The sequence below is a fragment of the Ascaphus truei genome, chromosome 3 (genome assembly GCF_040206685.1).
Source record: "Ascaphus truei isolate aAscTru1 chromosome 3, aAscTru1.hap1, whole genome shotgun sequence".
In the NCBI taxonomy this organism is placed as follows: Eukaryota; Metazoa; Chordata; class Amphibia; order Anura; family Ascaphidae; genus Ascaphus; species Ascaphus truei.
The window spans coordinates 167,425,308-167,448,103 of NC_134485.1; the positions used below are offsets into that span (position 1 = coordinate 167,425,308).

The 22,796-nt window shown below is 41.8% G+C and overlaps 1 protein-coding gene across 7 annotated transcripts in view; it reads left to right on the plus strand.

Moving 5' to 3' along the window:
• LOC142489263 (amine oxidase [flavin-containing] B-like) overlaps positions 1 to 22,796 on the plus strand; it is a 221,312-nt gene that overhangs the window by 131,167 nt on the left and 67,349 nt on the right. For all 7 annotated transcript variants that reach the window (XM_075589730.1, XM_075589725.1, XM_075589723.1 and 4 more), the window contains 2 exons: positions 10,991 to 11,044; positions 12,534 to 12,591. In XM_075589730.1, the coding sequence (XP_075445845.1) occupies positions 10,991 to 11,044; positions 12,534 to 12,591 (112 nt within the window). The remainder of the gene's footprint in view (positions 1 to 10,990; positions 11,045 to 12,533; positions 12,592 to 22,796) is intronic.

The window sequence follows — 22,796 nt, forward strand, 5'->3', positions numbered from 1 at the left end:
TGTTGATTAGTGAAGAAAAGTAGGCTTGTTTAGCTTGCGAGAGGGCAGAGTTGAGACAGGATAGCATAAATTTGTAGTGAAGGAAGTCTGCGAGAGTATGAGATTTCCTCCAGAGGTGTTCAGAGGAACTAGTGGAGGAACATTGCATGCGTGTGTGGGAATTTAGCCAGGGTCTGGAGTTAGAAGGGCGAGGACGGCAAAGAGAAAGCGAGACATGTAGATCAAGAGAGGAGGATAAGGCAGAGTTGTAGTTCCTGACCAGGTTGTCAGGGTCTGTAGCAGAGCTGGGAGATGAGAGGGAGGAGTGTAAAGTGGACTCAAAGTCAGGTAGGTGAATAGAGTGCAGGTTTCTGCAGAACCGGGGAGTAGATGGAGTTGGAGAAGGGGAGAAGCGAGATAGAGAGAATGAGATGAGGTGATGGTCAGAGAGAGGAAAGGGGGAAATGGAGAAATCAGAGAGAGAGAAGTTTTTAGTGAAAACCAGGTCGAGGTAGTGGCCGTCCTTGTGGGTGTTGGCTGCAGTCCACTGTTGAAGGTCAAAAGAAGATGTTAGAGAGAGAAAACGGGAAGGCCAAGGGAGAGAGGGGTCATCAATGTGGCAATTGAAGTTCCCAAGGAGAAGAACAGGGGAGACTGAGGAGAGAAAGAAAGAGAGCCAGGATTCAAAGTGAGGGAGAAAGGCAGAAGGGGGGTGAGTAGAGGTAGGTGGGCGATAGATGACTGCCACGTGGACAGGGAGAGGAGAGAAAATCTGGACAGTGTGAGCCTCAAAGGAGAGAAAAGCAAGAGAGGGAGGAATAGGAAGGGTTCGTAATGGCAGAGAGAGGAGAGCAGGAGCCCAACGCCTCCACCCCTGCCATCAGGGCGCGGAGTGTGGGAGAAAGAAAGGCCACCATAAGAGAGGGCAGCTTCCAGAGCAGAGTCAGACTGAGTGAGCCAGGTCTTAGTTATAGCAAATAGGAGCAGAGAGTGAGAGAGAAAGAAGTCATGCACAGAGAGGAACTTGTTAGAAAGGGAGCAAGCATTCCAAAGAGCACAAGAGAAAGGGAGAGAGGAGGGAGGGTGGCAGGGGATGGTTATGAGGTTGGAGGGGTTGACACCAGGAGTCAAGGTTGCATTTGGCAGGCGAGGACAAGAGCATGTAGGAATAAGGCAGGGACCAGGATTGGGAGAGATATCCCCAGAAGCAAGGAGGAGAATCATGGATAGAAAGAGAATGTGTGAGGAGGATTTGTAGGGGTGTGATTTAGTGCAGGCAATATAGCCTGGGGTAAATAGGTGCAGTGCTCCCACCCGTCAGGATCCCAGTGTTGGCGGGATAGTTCCTCATGAGAACTGTAATACCTATACTGTATACCTCCCAATGAATCACACATACAACAGGGTATACAGATGCAGATGTATTAGAACTCTTGCCTTGGAAATTCTGTGGCAGTCTCACAGAAAATGTCTCAACATTGCCTCAACATTGCCTCAACATTTATGTGAGATTCTTAACGGCCCATAGGATTAACATAGTGAGGGGTCCCTGCAGTGAATGGGACTGCAGGGACCCCCCACTGTGTTAATCCTATGTGCCATTAAGAATCTCACAGAAATGTTGAGGCCATTTTGAGGCATTTACTGTGAGACTGCCCCAGATTCTCCCAGAATTTCCCAGGTACACTAGTGGCTGCATCAGTAATATATGCTTTACTGGGTCCCCTAGAAATGCCCAACCGATAACAATGTACAACACAATGAAAACAATAACTCAATACAGTGTGGGTGCTTGTTTCCCCACAACACTTGGGGTGCTCTTGGCACCTAGAGCCCGGTGTCCATAACCTCCCTTGTCCCAAATCTATATGTGAGGTCTGCTACCCTCTCCCTTGTATCGTCGGTGCACTTGGTACCTTCCTGGTACAGGCCTGTAACCAGGGAATGCTGTTCGTAGAATGGTGGTGGTCAGATCACACGGCGCGGGGTCTCCAACACCAATCCCCTCTTGACTCATGTCACGAGCCACGCACGTGGTGCTGTCTCCAGCCGTAGTAACTCACGGATCTGTCTGTGTCCTGCTCTGCTGTGGCTCTCCCCTTCTGGTGGCGAAAACCACAACATGGCCGTCGCGCTACACACAGGCCATACATAACATGCGGCGCCAACTGAAATATGACCACCGCAACTTTCCCCGATCCTCCCGAGCCATAAGGAGGTAAGGTGTGTACCCTGCTACATATGTAAATTACACTTCAAGTATGCCCCACTTTTGTGTGCCTTAAATGTCAAATTGTCTATCAAGTTGTTTTGGGCATTAAAGATAAAAGCAAGGTGATACTAAAATTGCATAGTGCATTAATATGTATGAACATGATTCAAAACACACAAGGAATAAGAAAATGCGTTCAAAATGTAAAAACATAGTTAATGACATACGAACATATTGTATTGCTTCAAACTGGCAACCTTGAAACATTTTTTTCACGGTTTCACAAGTTCATAACCGTGAAAGGCAAAGAAGAAACCCTTTCTGGATGCTTGAATCAAATTGTTCTTACTGGTTTTCCAAAGCACCGTACATGGGAATAGAAGGAAGTCAATTTAGGCCTCTCTTGTGTAATGCATAGGAGCTACTGCTCCTTTCCAATCTGAGTTATTCCAATTCGCATGGTAGCTTCATGAAAAACAATTTCTTCAAAGATGCAAAGAAGAGCTCTATTCACAAGTTCATAATGAAGTTCTCCATTTAATGTGACAGCCAAGAACAGTGGAATAACAAAGTTTCAGGACCCATATGGACCTTTCATATTGTTTGTGTGTGTTGTGTTAGATGCACAAGCAGGATTCTCTTCGCCTGCGGCTGTTTCCCTGCACTTTGTAATTGAACTTCATGAAAAACACATTTCTTTGATGCTGTCAGTTTCCAAAACTAAATATCCCCTCTCGTACTTCAATATATAATTTGCTTTTAATTTATAGTATAAATAAATATTATAAAGTAAGGAACAGTATTCAATATCACTAGGTTCAAATCAAATTAATTATGTGATGCTAAAAATATAAAATATGAAACCATATTAGTGTAATTAAAGACAAGCCTGGAAACAATAATGTTATGTGCACTCTTTCTATGTTACCAAGCAAGCTTCTGCACTCTTTTTACATTTACGGTAAGTTTTACTTAATATGTTACGTAATAAATGTAATATGACCATAATTATATAACTTTAGAATATGAAAGAAATATGAAGTGAAGCAAAGTTTTGACTAAAAAAATATAGATAAAAAGCTTTAACATCGAAAAAAAATCTTATATAAATAGCTATTTAGAACGTAAATTATATGCAGTTTTCTTAGCAATATACCTGTATCAACTTCATATATTAATAAATATTCTATACTTTGATTCTACTCAAATATGACTAAAGAAAAGCACTGGGATTATTTTCACCAAACATATGCTGAAATAATTGAAATTTTGAATCCATCTTTATTGGTCTCACCCTTATCATAATCCAATCCCTCTTCTTCTAAACCATGAAGGATACATAGATACAGTGCCTGTTTCAATTGTAGCATGGACAAGAGCAAAAGTTAGAAGTTTTATCTTTTTCTGTTAAGTTAAGATAAATGAAAAATATGTTTAATATGAACAGAAGCTAGCTCATAAAGTGTAAAACAAAAATAGAGATTTTGCTATACTAACTGTACACCACTCAAAGATGTAGCATAATTACAGCTTCTCCAGGCATACGGCAGCAGTGCAAAGCATTATTATACTTATCAAGTGCAAAAGCATCATGCACAGAAAATCTTGATTGGAGTATTCCTCTGCATATTAGAGAACTTAAAGTTTTATCATGCATGTGGCTGGGCACAAATACAGAAAAACATGTATAGACTTTACCTACTGTAAAATCTACATAAGCAACTAAATAAATAAAATAAATACATGCATAAATAAATATATTTTACTTATTTAAATAACAACACTCTAACTCTTATAAAGCAAGCTTATTTAATTCCCTATTAGTATGGACTTTGTCTGTATCAGCTTTTCCCCAAATGCAAAAACCTTTTACAAGCCTTCCATGAAGCCCGTATAACCAGACATCAAAAATGTTATGGTGGGTAAGAAAGTGACAAACCCTCAACTGTACAGTAAATAAAAATAACATTTGTGGTGCATTTGCATATATTAGACAGGTCTGTAGGCCTGTCTTTCCCCATTATCACTTAAAAAACAATGTTTCTACTGCATCCAGAGTTTCTGGATAATGGCATGCAAATGAGCACTCAGTGTGTCATGACCAGGGAGGCTGCCAGGCGGTTCCCCTCTCCCCCCGCCATGTACCCACGTGAACGTACGAATAAAGACAGGAAACAGGAACTGGAGGTAAAATGGCCGAGGCTATTTATTTATACTGAAAACCTAAGAGGTGTAAATGCCACTTCCTGCCAGAGTGCTCCTTTGACAGGAGGGGAAAGGGACGGTCAGCCAGCCCTTGAACCGCTGACCTCGTGTCCCCTACGTGCGTAGGCTCTCGAGGTCATGGATAACTGACCTTGCCCACTCGTACTCCACCCCCGGCTCAAACAGCCCAGCTCCCAGTCTGGCAAGAACAAGTACCTACCCCCCAAGAGCCGCCGTGACAAAGGCAAACTGGTCAACGACCCCTCTTGCTTGGAACCTCGTTCCTTTCATTTTCAGCAAAGTATCAGCATTTCATACTGCAACAGAACAAAGAAACATTAACACCACATATAATAAATATGTTCACCTTACAGGGAATACAATGGCACTGCTAAACATTTTGCTGCCGGTTGTTACATGATTGTCCTAAACTACCTAAAGGGATGTGTGGGTGGATGTGAATCGTCTCGCGGGCAGCAAAGAGGCCTTGCTTCCTGCCAGCCTGGCCTTACATTGGCCCTCGGGAACACACTAAGCTGGCCAACCCAGCTGCCACGAATCCACAGGGGGGGAAAACTGAGATCACAGCTGAAATAGACAAGACATGCGACAGTTATCGTCACAGCGCTGCCAACCTTCTAGTTCAGAGATCACGCATTATAATTCTGCTTGGGCCCTCACCATCCCCTGCAAGAAGAACTCCAGCACACCATTAACCAGGCCTTCCATGCCGCCAAAACCATAACTTCCATACAATAAAGCAGGCTTGCAAAGTGACCACCCCCCAGGTTCAGCGCAGTCAAATACATGAAAACTCATAAATAATAAATACCATGACAGAGCATAAATCAGATGCGTGGGTGATCAATGATATAGATAAAGATATATACGCAAATGCCATCCGTCATTCCTGTCCGTGGTGTACTTCTGTGGAAAACGTTCAGCCGTGTAACATACTCTTTAAGATTTGTTTAGCCGCAATATGCACTCAGCAGCCAAGCAATGAGAGCAGGGTTTCATGCCAATATTCTCTTCATTCATGAACGGGCTGGCAGTTTTAGTTTGCATTGTCTGGAGCACCAACTGGCAGGATTGAGGCATGATAGCTTATATTTACCATGCGGTCCCACTCCACACATTTGTTATAATGTATTTTGATTAAATATATATGTAATAAGACATGTCTGACCTCGATCTCTTCTTTTGCTTGCCTTCTAGTTGGAGACTTTTTCCTTTGGAGCAATTACTACTACTTCTGGGCACATTTCTTAGTATAAATGTGTACATAAAGGTATCTTTGCCGTGTAGCATCAAGCTTGTCAGCATATACAGAGACAGCAGAACCAGGAACCTCCATCTTTTTCCTTGTGTGCTCAGAGTCTCCTTAATATCTTTGGTTGCTGCCTGCAGGATAGGTGAAGGCTTAGTTAACGCTTGCTCCGATGGTTCAGCCTTTACAATCTCGTTTTGTATTGGAGTAGTATCCCCAACTACTGCTGTACCCTTATCTTCATGGGCATTTGTTTCTGTGGGATACAGACGCTTCATCCGGGCCAATACCTTTTTCTCCAACTTCAGCTAAGAAACCTCCTGGGCAGCAGTAGAGTCCAACATAGCATCTTGCTCAGTCTTCAGAGCCTCAAGCTCCTTGCCCAGTTTGAGGTTGTCCTCCTGCAGAGTTGTGAGTTGCTGCGACGTGTGTTCAGTTATCGACTTTTAGCTCTAGACTTTTCTGCAAGTTTAATTCTGTAACCCTTTTATCCCATTTCAACTTTTCAGACTCCAAGGTTTTCAAGTTTTTTTGTATTCTGCTTCCAGTGATGCTCGGGTAAGGCTCTGGGTGGCCTTCAGCGCCTCATGTTGCTCGGTGGGGACCCACTGGGTACTCAGTCGCTCCTGTAGTACTTGCTGCTTTACTTTACCCAGCTCTGTTTTTAACGTGGAAGCCTCTCGCTGAGAAACTTCTAGCTTGGTGATGAGGTGTTTAGCGTCTTGTTGGGACACCTCATAGAACTGTTTCCAGTCAACACTCTTTCTTTCTTACTCACTCTGCTTATGGTAGAACCGGTAGCCTTTGTCATCCCAAGGCTAGTTATCATTCCTGTAACAATTGTGCCAAGTGCTCTGTGCTGTAGTTCATCTCTGGTCTTTCCTGACCCCACGGGGTAAACTTTTCCTGCAGCTTCTGTTGGCCACGGAGACTGTCCTTTACGCAGGGCCACATAGGAGTCCTCTTCCTCTGAACTGCAAGGATTGTGTTTAACCATAGAAACCCAGCGCAGAGAATGCCCCACAGAAAGGTTACATTCCATTTGATCCGCGTTCTGAGAGAAAACTGTGGCCACATGTCTAAGTTCATGTCATTTGTAGCACTCTGTATGCTTTCCAAAATTGGGTCGGGGTTTTATCTCCAGTCTTCTGGGAATAATGGGACCAGAGTCCCTCCTAGGTGCTGTGGGACTTCCTACTCCTTTATGCAAGTCTTATGAGTTCTTGGAGACAGTTATTCCGAGGAAAAGTCTTATTGGACCTCCTGACGTGCAGGAAGCGAGAAAAGGAAAACTAATCTGGACTTGAACTCCTGGACATCTCCTCGGCAGTCAAGTAATGTTTGACTAAGGTGACCAACTGTTTGGCATCTTTGGGCTCACTCTGGCTCACCCACTTCTGAATGGTCTGGGGAAGACCCCTCCGAATCCGGTCTATGAAAACTCTTTCGACAGCTACAGAATTGGTATATACCTCAGGCTGGAGCCACTTCCTTGCAGAGTGTATAAGGTCATAGAGTTGAGTGCAGGGTATCTTCTCTGTATCATAACACCAGGAATGGAACCATTGGGCCTGAACCGCAGGGTGACCCGTAGCCGTGCTATAACCTCCACCTTCAAGATGTCATGGTCTTTACTGCTGCGACACACTTTATTCGAGCAAATACCCAGTATGTACCTGGCAGATACCTGGAATGCGCCGCTCCTCACCTGTGACAAGCCCCGTTGCATTTGCCTTCCCAGCCTGGGTTCATGCCTGGCTGATGGGCGGCTGATCTGTTAAATGATAATGATTAGGATTTAATAGGCTGCAATGCTTCGCGTGTCTACCAGATGGCATAAATTCATGAATTGTAATGCAGTATATATATATATACTGTGCAGTATTGCAGCCAGCGGGAATAAAATGCTTCAATCCCTGCCTGGAAAATAACTCAATGCACTCGGGCAGAAAACAGTCACAAACCTCAATACACCCGGGTATACCCGAATTCGTGGGACTAGCCGAGCTCGAATAAAGTGTGTCGCCAGTGTAGCTTGCTCTGGCTCCAAGTCATAATAGGCTTTTTGTGAGTCGCCCACCAGGAAGGGAGTAATTATTCCAGCCCACTGCTCAGATGGCCACCCTTCGCCTACTGTGGTGCGCTCGAAAATTGACAGGTACACCTCAACGTCATCGTCCATCGTCATTTTCTGAATGAGGTTGCGATTTTACCTGGCGAGTGACCCATGGGGCTCCGCTAGTCTGGGCGGTATTTCTCTCTCCCAACACTAGGAGCTCCTGGTGTAGGCGAAGTTGCACCTCATGTTGCTCTTCCTTTAGAGTCTGATGTAGAGAACCCCTGATGAAGTGCGCATGCGCACGAAACGTGTAGGGTCAGAGTGTAAGAGTGCGTCATTGTAAGCAGTCGCAGGCGACGCAGCAAGGTGCAGTGTTCGGCAGCAGTAGAAGCAAGACCCCAGCACACCTCCAACTAAGGACTTCAAGATCCGGGAGAGCGTGGGAGTGTCTAAAAATAGCGTCATACAGAGCCAGACACCAGTGGAGGACAAGCTGCTTCTAAAGACTGCCATTGTGATTTTCATCACAGTCTCTTTCAAGTGGCAGTGGACTCATTCAAGTTTGGAATCACAGAAGTTCAAGTGCATCATTGCAACAGTCATTTCACTTGGACTCTAATCAGACTGATTTTGGACACATTTGTAGGCGCCGGTTTGTATTGTGTTTGTTGTGGTTTTTGTTGACTTAGTTTTGGGTCAATTATTCCTGGCAGCCTTGCCCAGTAATCATTGGGTTTATTTGAGTGTTAGAATATTAGTCTTCACTTCACACTATACACATTGTTTTAGCTTGTAGCGCTATTTGCACCAATCTTTTTCTTTATCTGATGTAGAGATTGCACCATCTTCTCTACTTACAACGTTGCAGTCTCTTGTATCCCAATTTAAAGCCGGAAACACTATTTTCTATGCAGGGGTTTATTTACAGGGATTAAATCATATAGCAACAGGCTACTTTAAGAAAACCAAATAATAGAAAGTAAACACCAATTCCCTTAAGGGAAAGCTAACCACACCGTAGCTTTCGCCCTCACTAGCTGGATGGCCAGCTACGCTGGTTCCCACCCTCAAAACATGACCTGGCATATGCAGCAATCTACACAGTCTTTGCACACGACAATAACAAAGGGTTTTTGCTAATCTGTTTGTAAGTGCTCCAGAGCAGACGTCCCTGCTTCAGCACAGCCTTGTCGCCCTTTCCTTCTTAGGGGAACTCGGCCCCACATGAGCCCAGAGAAACTCTCCTTTGTACCAGCTTCTGAAGCTGGGGAGCACTTCTATCTCCCCCCCACTTCTCTGGGGAAAAACAGTATCTCTCTCTGTGTCTCTTTGGCAGCATGGCAACTCTGTATCTGCTTTAAAAACACTTTATTCACTGAGGAGCCCACCCTGATTAATTAGGCTGCAGTTGTATTAGCCATTCCAGGGAGGATTAACTCTGTGAGCTGGGAAAGTACACTTACTGCACCAGCACCTAGAGATACCTGATGATATATATATATATATATGTGTATGTATACACACACACACACACACACACACACACACACACACACACACACACATATATATATACACGTTTAATCAAAATAACCTTATAACATTTCATGAAACGTTCAAGGAACCTATGCACACCGCTCGGGGTGGGGATGGGGGTGGGGGGGGTGGGGGTGGGGGGGGATTTGAGAACGGCGGGAGTCACATTTTAACATATTTTGTGATTTATAATAAAATACACTGCACCAGGATTAGAACCCTGGGTCTCACCCACTGTGTGCTGCTGCACTATCCCATGAACCACCAGCACCTAACACCATGTACTTCTGTGGTGTGCTATCCTAACAATACTACACATCACAGCCTTAAACCAAACAGATGCCACTGCCGGTGGAGGCCCCCAATCCCCCGTCGGACCACATGTGCGAACCGGGAGGCACCGGCCAGCCCGCATCCCTGCCAGTGCTGGAGGGGTTGGGGGAGGAAATGAGGAGCAGCGCGAGCACCCTGGAGTGCCGGCCAAGTTACCCATGCATTGCTGGACACCCACCCCATATACCACCAACAAACTGGGTACTGCTGTTTAACCCCTTCCTTAGTGGTTAACCACTGATGTAACGAAGCTCTGCTGTTATATTTTTTTTTATTACACGTGATTGAAGTTGGTGGCCTCCGGAGCTAAAATTACTGCGGGTCAGCTGCGGAGACCACCGGCTTCAATCCTATTTAGAAAAAAGAAATTATATTCCTTCTGATGCAAATTGCTAATCCTATCTCTCCACCCCTATAGATGGTGCAAAAAAAAAATAGGAGTTAAACCGCGATTTGCTTCCATTTAGCAGTTACTGACAAAAAATATGTGATTTTCAGCGTGAAACGACTTATTAAAAAGCCATTTACAGGCAGTTTCAAAATCAGTTGAAAAGTGCACTTTACAAGTGTTAAGTCACTTATCAAAGCTACTGTACTAGAATAGGCCCCTAAGTCCATACAAACGGTAAATAAAAAAACTGCACCAGTGTCAAAGTATCGCAGTGGGATGTCCAATCTGGAAGCACGGACCCCTGCAGCATGACCTCAGCACGACTGCAGCAAACACTATCTCCAGAGCCGCATCTTTTTGCTTTTTCAATCACGGCTCTGGAGATGTCTTGTTACATTTGTATAAGGCAGTGAGTCTGAGTGATACAGTGTAAAGTATTTATCTTTCAGGTGAAGTATTATCCTAGTCTCGTTCTTCTCTTTTTCTATATTTATTTTTCACATTTAAATATGTGTAACTATGGACACACCACAGTCAGTGTCAGAGTTCCCATTAGGCCCGTTAGGCCAAGGCCTAAGGCAGCAAAATTTGGGGGCGGCAAAAAATTCTGTCCCCATATAATTTCGCCGCAGTGTCAGGCCCTTTAGCCCTAATCGAAAGGTACTTGCCTCTGTCGGCCCCCTCCTTTCTGCCGCCCTCCTGCTCCTTTGGAATCCTGGCGTCAAATAACGCTGTGGACACCCCCACCGTGATGTCACACGGCTCCTTGTTGCCATGGCAAAGTGACGTTGCGACGTCAAGATGTTGCATTTCCATGGCAACGCGCCGCCGTACCGTGTCATGTTATTGATGTCGCAGCGTCATTTGACGCCGGGATTCCAAAGGAGCAGAAGGACGGCACGAAGGAGGCGGGAGACGCAGGCAAGTGCCAAGGGGCTGCACATTTGGAAATCCGCCGCTGACCACACTGCATCTCTTTCCTCATGTATGTTTTTTCCCCTGTAGGTTCATTCTGGCACAAAAAGCAACTTCACTGGCACTTCTTAGCAAAGAAGAGAGGTACGTTTATTTGAAATGGTTTAGAAGTGATCATTGTATCTCATTTCTTGGCAGTGTTCTTCAATATTCACTCCATTATGTAAAAAAACAATTGCTATAAATATTTAGAAATGTATGCAATAACAACAAGTGTTATAGACTTTTATAACATATAATGTTATTTAACCATATATACACATACATTTTCTTTTAATAGTTTACATTTTTTTATTACAAATGTTATTTATAGATAATAAATATTAAAATGTTTTTTATTTTTACCTATTAGAGTATAGTAAGATATTTAAAAACGTTTATATGAATGCACCAAATAGGGTGCAGCTATGATATATTTTCTTCAAGGTGTAAATAGAAAGGCCTAATATTAGAAATAAATAAAGAAAAAAAAGTATCCTTTCAAAGGGATACACTGGGGCTCAAGGGATGGGAGACACTGATCTGTGTTTGAACCTGGATACATAATAGTAACAGTCCTTCACTGATAGGTATAATACTTTGAGCCTGACCCTTTAGCAAGTATATAGGATATAAACTCTGCACATGTATAGAGTATCAGCTTAAAAATGCTCATATATTGGAGGATATTACTGGGCAGGACCCTAGCTCTATCTAGAACATGCAATGAGTCAACCATATGCCAGTAACTATAACAACCTCCTTGCAATGAAAGAATTTCTATTGTGAATGAGATATTATTCACTGTGAGATGTCTTGTTGTGTCCACAGTTACAAACTTGCAGGGCATCTGTCTCCAGGGGTGTGCGTTGCATGAAGTAACCACAGAAAAAGTTTGGCAAGGAGCCAAAGATTACACCCTCTTCACCTGTTTTTGTTCGTGGTGCGGCGCAATCTTTGGCTCCTTGCCAAACTTTTCTTTAAGACCTCTCTCAGCTGGAGAAAATCCTTCAGGAAGCAGCCCCTAGAGATGTGCAAATTGTTCTCCGACATTCGACTTTGCCGCGATGACAGCGTTTATTCCCAGACACAAATATTCACCTCTTAAAAAAAAAAAAAAACATTCAAACATTTGTATTAGGGGCCTTTTGTGTGGAAATTCACAGTATAGTTGTATAAAATGAATATCAAATAAACCTTTTAATATTCGCCCGTCGAATGTTATGACATTTGGACAAAAAAGGGACTACTCCAGCGGCTGTCCTCCTGGTCCTCGCTCTGACCCCCTTTTATACACGTTGTAAGTTGCTATTTTGTTCTTCTGTATTATTGTTATATACAGTACATTTTTTTCTGCATCATATTATCCTGTATCCTGTCCCAGTACTTTTTAATACATATCTTACATCAAAACTGGTTCTCAGCACACTTTCTATTTTCTTGTTTTTGTGATTCTTTATACATTCTTTTTATGTGTTTTGACACTTTTATGCATATATTTTTTAAATAAAAAAAAAACAAACCATGAAATTACATGTCTAAAATGCTATATAAGAAATATTAATATCATGTATGCCTAAACTTTTTTATATAGAAAAAGAAAAATATGTGAGTACTATGCCAAAGTGATGGACACTGAAGAAGCATTGCATGTAAGTAATGTGCTCTAACATTATGACAGTCTTGGGTAGTTTTGTTAGTCTAGTTATATAGAAATAAATTTGCCAACAATTTGCTTAATTTTTGTTGTAAAATGTGTAATTAGAAAACTGTTTCTGGGTTAGTAATATATAACATCTGTATTGACTGTAAACATTCCATTTTCAAAACCTTCCAAAATTAGCTCAGGTCAGTGAATGAAAGTACAGTATATGAATTTATAAAACAGACATATCTAATGCTGCAGGTTCTCTGCTATACTATTTAAATACTGAGCAATGATTACAGCAACATGTTTCGTTGTTGAATTCCTTGTTTAAAGTGCACTCAATCATAAAAATTATCATTATCTATCTGGCATTCTGCTCCATTGGTTTGCAAATAAATACATATACTGCTGCGGCCAAGTTTATTCGAGCATTTGCCCGTTCTTGGCCGCAGCAGTAGCCTGGCGCGCGCCCGAGGGTGACGGGCGCGCGCCGAAGCAGCGGAAGAGCGCCCTCCGATCGGGGCGCTCTCCCTACCGCTGCCGGGTCCCCTGGAACCCCCTGCCGCCGTCCCACGATCGCGGGACACCAGGGCTCCCTCGGGGAGCCCTGGACGCGCGTGCAGGGGGCGCAGGCTCCCGAAGACACGTGACCGCGCGTCTATGACGCGCGGCACGCCGAGGGGCGGCCACTAGCAAGCCGGGAAATCTCCCGGCTTGCGGTACCGGCCACACTTTAATAAAGTGTGTCGGTAGTGTACTGTAGTAAATAATTTAAGATCTGAGTATGCCAGAAGCATACGACGATGATATGTGTAAAAAATCGTCGATTAGTGTAGCGATGATTTAATCTGATATTCAATATGAATCATATCTAAAAATACTAAACATGTCATATCATATTTAATTGAGCACATAAATTGTAGATGCAGAAGTAAACATGACCATCTTTATTTGGATTAAAAATGCTCTCAGACAGCATTTAGAAGCGTTTCAAATCAAATTTGGATACTAGTGCTTTTCATAGCTACTGTAAATGATAATATAAAAGTACATATTCATGAGAGGCTTTGATCTCAATAATATTTAATTCTTATTTAACCCTTATGTTATACACATAATACTCACAAGTAATACATGAGTCCCATCTAATGAGAAAAGCTATTTTTTTCAAAGATCATGAAGGGAATATAAGTAGCTGAGGATAAAATCAAGGGTAACCACAGACAGAACCATGTGCCAAGTGAGTGATCTAAACAGGGAGAAAAATTAAATTGTAGGCCCTATATAGCTACATATACAAGCATACCCATCAGCAAGACACAATTGTGGTTTAAAATGGCCACAATATTTTACCCAATCTTATACAGTATATACCTTGGCTACCATGCCAGTACGATACAGCTGCGGCCGCCTTTATCCTAGTGCGGCCGTAGCGGCGCAACTCTGATAACCGCGTGCAGATGCAGCATGTTTTTTTTTCCGGAATATATTGCGGTATTTTAGCACTCGTAATATTAGCATTTTATTAGCGCTGTCTGCAATACTGCAATACCGTCTAAAAACTCATGGGGGGTTCGCGCGCTGTTGTCTTCAAAGTCTAATACTTTAGCAGTTCAACCTACAGTACGTCAGTACACAGTCTGCGTGTGCGCGCGCAGTAATTGTAAATTTGCATATTTATACATGCATGTGCAGAGCTGTATGTCTCATTTGAAAATTGTTGAAACGCATAGGCGTGTACTGTAACAGTATCACATTTCGGCATATACAGCGCTTTCCCCTCGCTTGCCCCCCCACACACACAGGCTAATTTACTGCTCTGCAGTATTTCAACTACTTATCTTATCTACAGTACAGTACACCTCTCCCACATCATTCCTTTGAATGTGTGTCTTTCTGGTTTCAATCACATTCCTGCTTGATAGCTGATGATTACTGCGCATGCGTCTATAACTTCGCCACTGCTTGCTTGCGAAGTTCAAGAGTGAGTGACCAAAAAAAAAAAATATATTTTTTTCTCGTCATTTTTATTTTAATTTTCTCCACAAGCCTGCCTAAGCCATCTTGATATTATGATATTCAATCTGTGCTGTAGCTTTTGACTGCGACAATGTGCGTTTGACTGCACATGGTTGATTTGTGTGCTTTTTATGTATTTGGGGGTGTGGGGATCAAATTATTATTATGACCTGTCTGTTGAAAATATGTCATGTCTTTGAACTGCAGTACAGCTAATCCTTCATGCAGCTGTACCCTGTTCCCACCTCCCCCACGCACACACACAAGGCTCGCTCAAGGATTTGAACCTCTTATCGACACCTCTCCAGAACCATTCCGTTTCTAAAGCTTGTCATTGTGCTTTTAATCGTCCCTAGCCTAGCATCACCTCTCTGCGCCTGCGTGTAATCCTCAAAACCATTCATTAATTTTCCTATTGTTGGCTTTGAGTCACCTCTCTGTAATCCTCTTTGGGAAGGGAGCTAGCTGTTTATTACTGCACATGACTCACCCATCCACCCCCCAACCCTTTGAGGCTTTGTTTACGGTAACGCTTGTGATAATCCCTTCTCGAATTTGATATGTAAATCTGATTTGCACAGCACTGTGAAATTGAGAGTTAAAAAAAACATAATCTGATTCATGTTTTTGGTGCAGTAAGTTACCACTTTTTGTCATTCTTTCTTTTTCTTTGGTGTAGGGGGGGTCAATGATTATGATCATCATGAATGTAAAGACATTTTTATTTTATCAGGAACAAAAAATACAAATATACAAATAATCATGAATAATTCAAACTGCAGTCTTTATTTAGTTCTTCTGTCAGTTGAAAATTGAGGGCCGGTGGATAATCATGAATAAGGCACATTGATAATAATATTAATTAATAATATATAATAATATATATAATAATATACATTTTTCCGTCTTTATCTTCTTCCTCATTCTGTGTACAGTACAGTAGTTCATTGAGAGAGGGGAGGTTTTGTGTAAATCATGACTGCAGTTTAGATACACTTAACTGTGCACACAGTTCACAAACTTTACACATGATACCCCCCTCTCCCCCAGTCCATCCTTTTTTTTCTGAAAAGACAAGAAAAGAAAAAATTTGTGCAGTTATGTGCATACTGTATTATGGCATTGTATACTGTATAGTACTGTCAAACGAGTCTATACTGGAACTACTGTATACTGTGACTACTGTTAAATACTTTGTAACCAGATGGCTAGTGCTGCTCTCTCAGGAAAGAAAAAATCTGTGCCATACTTACCTGTATCATACAGTACTGTACTTGGTGTGCCTGTACTTACCATACTACAGTACTATACCATACTACCTTCCTGATGCTTGCCCATTGCGCGCGATCACAATGGGCAACACTGTCGCAATATGGTCAATAGTGGGGGGGTGGTGCTCCAAAATCGAAAGGATTACGAAACTGAGGCATTACGTATATTGAATGATCCCATTTATTATGGTAAACTTCCTCAGGATCCTACTACTCAGTTCTTAATAGAACTGAAAGCCCTTCTCGATGAAGCTGTTGAGTCCACAGTGATTACTAAGTCAGAATTTCAATTTTTATATGTTCAATTTCCCAAAACCCCAGTGTACTATCATCTTCCCAAAATACACAAGGCATTAATTAATCCACCTGGCAGACCGATAATTTCTGGTATTAGCTCATTGACAGCCAATCTGTCTCAATATGTAGACTATTTTTTACAGACGTATGTAAAAGTATTACCATCGTATATAAAAGATACGACCGCCGTTCTAAATGTAGTCAAAACAATTAAATGGCAAAACAACTATAGATGGGCAACTTTCGACGTTCAGTCGTTATACACCTGTATCCCTCATGATAAGGGTTTAGAAGCTGTCAATGAGACTCTAATACGGGATATAGATTTACATCCACTAAACTGTGAGTTTATTATCGTTGCCAAAAAATATATACTGTCACACAACTATTTTTTATTTATGAATTCAGTTGTGTGGCACAGCTATGGGGACACGTTTCGCCCCCAGCTACGCCAACATTTATATGGGGGCATGGGAAGATCGATTCATTTGGAATAATAATCCATTTGTAAACCATGTCATCGTTTGGCAAAGATATATTGATGATATCTTGTGTATTTGGGAGGGTGATGAGAACACCTTTGACCTGTTCAAAGTTTATTTAAATGAAAAGGATTTCAATTTGAGATTTACTGCAGAGACTAATGTCAATGAAATTAATTTTCTAGATCTCAATTTGGAATCAAGAATTGGTCTGAACATTAATACTAAAACTTTCTTCAAAAAAGTGGACACCAACAGTTTTCTATTGTCTTCTAGTAACCATAAAAGGTCCTGGATTGACAATATACCTACAAGTCAGTTTATGCGTATTAGATGCAATTGTAGTCAACAGACAGACTGACTTTGAGATCCAATCCATCACTTTGTTTGAAAAATTTATCGAACGAGGGTATGAAAGGGCACTATTATTCAAATCCTTAGAGAAAGTTAATAATATGGATAGGGAATCCCTTTTGTTACAAAATAATCAAAAACATAAGAATGATAACAATATAAGTGATAATAAGATTAAAGTTCCATTTATTACAGAATATAATTCAGTGAGTATGAACATTCAGAAAATTATTAATAAAAACTGGAATATTTTATGTAATGACCCTATCCTTGGGCCTTCTCTCCAGCCACAACCCAGCTTCATTTACCGTAGGGCAAAAAAATTGAAACATTATTTGGCACCAAGTGATATCGGACCTCCGATAAATTCTGTGTCGGGGATCCCATGGTTGCCAAAGAAACCCAACGGGAATTTTAGCTCTGGTAAATGCAAAGCTTGTAAAATGCTCAATTCAGACCGTAAACAATTTATTTCTAATACCACAAAGGAGAGCTTTGTAGTCAAAGACTGTATATCATGTAAATCCACACATGTAATATATCTCCTACAGTGTCCATGTGGATACCAATATGTTGGGCGCACGAAAAGATATCTCAGAATTAGAATTCTTGAGCATGCAAGAAATATTAGACTTGGTCTGGAACATCATAGTGTCTCTAGACATTTTAAAAACAAACATAACTGCGATTCTAGTCTTCTGAAATATATTGGTATCCAGATTGTCCCTGTGGGGAGACGTGGTGGTGATAGAGATAAAATGCTCTCTAAGCAAGAAAGTCTGTGGATTTCAAAAATGCAAACTTTGTCCCCATTGGGATTAAATGAGGAAATTGATGTCTGGTCTTTGTACTGACTGACTAAATGATGTCTAAGATGTTTTTCTTTAAACCACATTCATTTTTACCTTATGGTTTTTTATTATTATTATTATTATGTGTACACTATTTATTTTTTGTTCCTTCTCTCTATGGCTATATCTTGGTGTAAGGTAATGTTCAGTTCTTTACCTCCACCCCTTTCCAAGAGTCACTGAACATTAGATAGCATTTTTCTACCGATTTTTAATTTGTACTAATATATGTTTCTTTATTTTTTAGAGATATTTTCTTACGTTTTTTATTATAGTTGTTCTAATAAATTTTAGCATTAAAATTGTACTTTGTTCTAAATAGAGATGTTTCTAAGATGTAAAAGTTTAGTGCAATATATGTTTCGCCTTCCCTAAGTGAGGGGCTGGACTATTCATCAACATCCAATCACAGGAGGGGTATAGGTATATAGAGCGCCCACGTAGAAACCTCCGATTTCCCCTGACGAAGTATATCTTATATACGAAACGCGTTGGACAGAAGAGGGCGCGTTCCTATTATCACCTATTGAGGTTTATTTTTATTGCCAATACCTATTTCCATACGGGACATTCTCTGGCTGCTTTTCCTGGTGACCTGCAAAAGACGCGACGTAAGACACTCCGTCGGCACCACCTGATGACATCACTAGCGTGTGTGTGGTGAGTCGACGCCGAGGAATTGGCAAGGGAGCCCTTCTTTCCGTGATAGCGGTGGCTGTGCCTTCTCCTTGCGGCAAGGGGTCTCGATCTATTCGAGTGGAGAACACATAAGGACTGCCACACGGGACTGTAAGAGGAAATTGATCCAGTGATAGACACCATCGTATCCACGGTTGCAGACTGCAGAGTGGTAACATGTCCATATACATGTCATGCTAAGTTTATATATTCTTGATGTACGTGCAATACTCACCTGTTTCCCCAATATAAATAATTTTTAAATATACAGTACTACACTATGAGGTTTTTTGCGCTGTTTCTCTTTTTGTTTTTGTACTAGTTTCGGTTTGTGGAGCCATCCCACGAGCACAGCAGCACAACCTCCTTTCCTTTGTAATTGTTATTTCTAACACTTTTGCACTAAGCAACATTATTGAGCACAATAATCACAATTATATGAGCGCAGATCACTCTTTTTTCCCTCTAGTAAAGTACTATACCATACTACCTTCTTGATGCTTGCCCATTATGTGCGATCACAATGGGCAACACAGTCGCAATATGGTCATTATATTTATTGCATCGTTCCACGGTGAGCACATCGTTCCAAAAACTCATTATGCCTTGCGCCAACTCATCCTTTTTGGAGGGTTTCACGACTTTTCGGATATGCCAGACCATTTCGATAGGATTGAAGTCTGGTGATCTGTCATTAGAGGGGAAAAAAAGGACAATTAGTTAAAGAGATACAGTACACAGTAAAAACAGTGGGAAAAAATGAGACACGGTTACCGCATTTGCTCCGCTGGCGTCTTCACCGAGTTGATACCGCGCTCAAGAATATACATTGTTGACGCGGTGTGCTTCGGATCGTTGTCCTGGTAGAAATGGTGACCATCTGGAAACTCACGTGTGATGTATACCACAATCTCAGGCACAATTTGCTCTTGGAAAAAAGCTTTATTCATAATTCCTATAACAAGAAAAGAAAAGTGCTCAAAAAACTGCACACATGTACAGTACAGTGCATAAGGCAAAAGCGTGTGACTTATTTTACCTTCAAAGATGACGATGCATCCTGTTCCACGCCTAGAGATGGCACCCCACACATGCATCTTCACTGGGTTTTTTGGACGCGGCTTCATAGATATGCGACCTTTTTTGTGGAATGCAAAGGTGGCAAATCTCTCCAGTGATACAGTAGACTCGTCAGTGAAGATGCAATCCTGGAAAGTTTCTCCACTGTCGATCCATGCCTGGGCCTGGACCAATCTCTTGATCTTGTTAACGTCCCTTATCATAGGGTACGCTCTGTAATGACAAGGAATAATTTTATAGGTACAATACAGTTTCTTAAAAAACACTTTAACCTCCTGTACTGTCCAGTACTAACCTCACATGTCCATATTTCCATCCAATTCTGCGTCTCATCTTCTTTATGCTGGTCTCGGATACAGTGAGATTGTGATTTTGCATCAGAGTGTATTTGACCCTTAAGGCACTCTTCTCATCATTCTCTTCACTTATTTTGTCGACCAGAAGAGTTGTCTCCCTACAGTGAACAGAAAAACAACAAACCGGTAAGTTACAGTGCAGTAGGCCACAAGTACAGCACATCATTTACAGTAAAAATAGTATAAAATTAGATAGATCTACACAATATATAGTTCTATTAATATGCAGCAATATAAACAATAATAGATATACTGTATTATATACTGTAGTTATATAAATATACCGAAATAACTATACAATTAGATAGATCTATACTATATAGTTCTATTAATCTGCAGCAATATAAACAATAATAGATATACTGTATTATATACTGTAGTTATAAAAATGTACCGAAATAACTATAAAATTAGATAGATCTATACTATATAGTTCTAGTAATATGCAACAATATAAACAATAATAGATATACTGTATTATATACTGTAGTTATATAAATATACCAAAATAACTATAAAATTAGATAGATCTATACTATTTAGTTCTATTAATATGCAGCAATATAAACAATAATAGATATACTGTATTATATAGTTATATAAATATACTTACGCGTTTGTTACCGTTGGTGTCCTCGTGCGTTGTTTGGTTTTACCGTGTGCATGATAGCACACGGTGGTTGATGGCACAACGAGGCCAGAAGCAGCTAACCAGCGTTGGATATCTGCAATTCGTTGTCCGCTCGTGTACATCTCGTGTACATAATTCTCATGCTGAGATCCTTTGAAATCTTTTTAACAGGCATTGCTGCGAGTAGAAAGAAATACAAACACAAGAATATATATTTGATGTTTAGTCGATGTGTATTCAATGTGCAGTGAATCCACAAAATGGATGGTGTATTTATACGTTAATGACTCACATTAGAGTACGCCTACTTTCAACACCTGTACCTTGTCGCCATGCATAAAAAGTTACACACTTTGCATAGCCCACCACTCGATGATCTGTATCTGAACTTGCCCTTGTCCAGATACTGCATTGTGCCATCTGCTTCCATGGATCAACCCCGATTCTACGGATGCAGGAAGCCACTCGCCTCTGCCGTGCCTATCACACAGAAAAAGCGAAAGGCGGCAGCTGTTTCCAAGCCAAGGCCAAAGCGACAGGCTAAGGCTAATAAAGAAAACCTTCTGCTGACCCCAAAGGCTAAGGGTTTTAATACACGTAAGCCTTATTATGTCAAGAAGAAATTTGGTGATGTACACTCAAGGCAAAACAAATTGCAGCCATCCCATCGAACCCGCAGGCCACTTCCTCGATTATGCTTCGACGTCTCTGCCGCTGCTATCCCTGAAATCTACAGCCCATTTTCTCCACTGCTCTTCGACGACACTGCCGCTGGTGTCCCTAAAATCCACGGGTCACTTTCTCCATTATGCTTAGACGACTCTGCCACTTCTCGCCCGGAAATCCACAGGTTGCTTTCTCCATCCCTCTTCGATGACGCTGCCGCTTCTCTCCCAGAAATCCACAGGTCACCTCCTCTATCCTTCTTCGACGACGCTGTCGCGTTTCTCCAGGGAACCCCCATCTCATCCTCCGTAGCACCCATCCACCCAGATGTCTACAGCACGCCATGCACAAGAACCAGCTTGTTAGACCGCATGCTGAATGGGTTAAGTGTGGATATCCCTGGGAACTCTACTATGCTGGTAAAGATAGATATGCTTTTAGAGACCATGCTAAATATGGATCAACGGATGGAGAAGATGAATCAACGGATGGAGAAGATGGATCGACGGATGGAGAAGATAGAGACTGACATAGCGGGGATACATAATTTGCTCGGTGTTCATGCCCCTTTATCTCCGACGCCGGAGCAGGAGGGTGGCATGGATGTGATGAATGGGACCTTCAACCGCCTTACAACACCAAGTGCACCCCCTCCACCAGAAGAATTTGTGTACATGTATGCTGTTGAGGAGGAGGATAACATGACAACCCCGTCAAGACCACACCAGGAGACAACACGGCGACCAAGACAGGAGGAAAGCTTCCTCCCAGACAACCTACCCTCGCCCACCGCCACAAGCACACCCGCTCCCAGAAGTACACCCGCTTCCAGAATCCAACCTACATACGCTTGCATCAATAAGGTGCCCGACATCATCCTGCGCGAGCTGCCACCGGCACTCAGGGAGAAGTATAGGGTGATGAGTGCTGGTTTACCCCAGAAGTATGGCATGTTAATTTTTAAGCACCACGTGTCCTACTTGGTGTACTGTGGGTGGGTCAAAAATGTCAACTACGACAGAAATCGCGAAAAAAGGGCGCTTCCTGAAAATTTAAGAAGGACTATTGTGGAGGAATTGCGGCGCTATTTTTCAATTTCAGATCCTTTAATGAAAATCGTTCGAGGCTCCATTAATGGCATTTTGCGCCATACAAGGCATCGGCCCTGGAAGGACAATCTGGTGGGGATCGAATTTGCGTGACTGTTCAACTGTTGTTTATTTTTTGTAAATGTTTTTGTAAATGTTTTGACTTTCTGTACTATAATAAAGGAGATGTTGCGTTTTTTAAATTTTATGAATAAAGAATTTTTTTTACTAACACCATACTGTTGTGCTGTACATGTTTTGACTTTCTGTACTGTAATAAAGGAGATGTTGCGTGTTTTAACTTGTATTAATAAAGAAATGTTTTTACTTACTATACACAAGACCTGCACAATTCCAGTCCTCGAGGGCTGCAAACAGGCCCGGTTTTCAAGGTTATCCTTAAAACCAGGCCTGTTTGCGGCCCTCGAGGACTGGA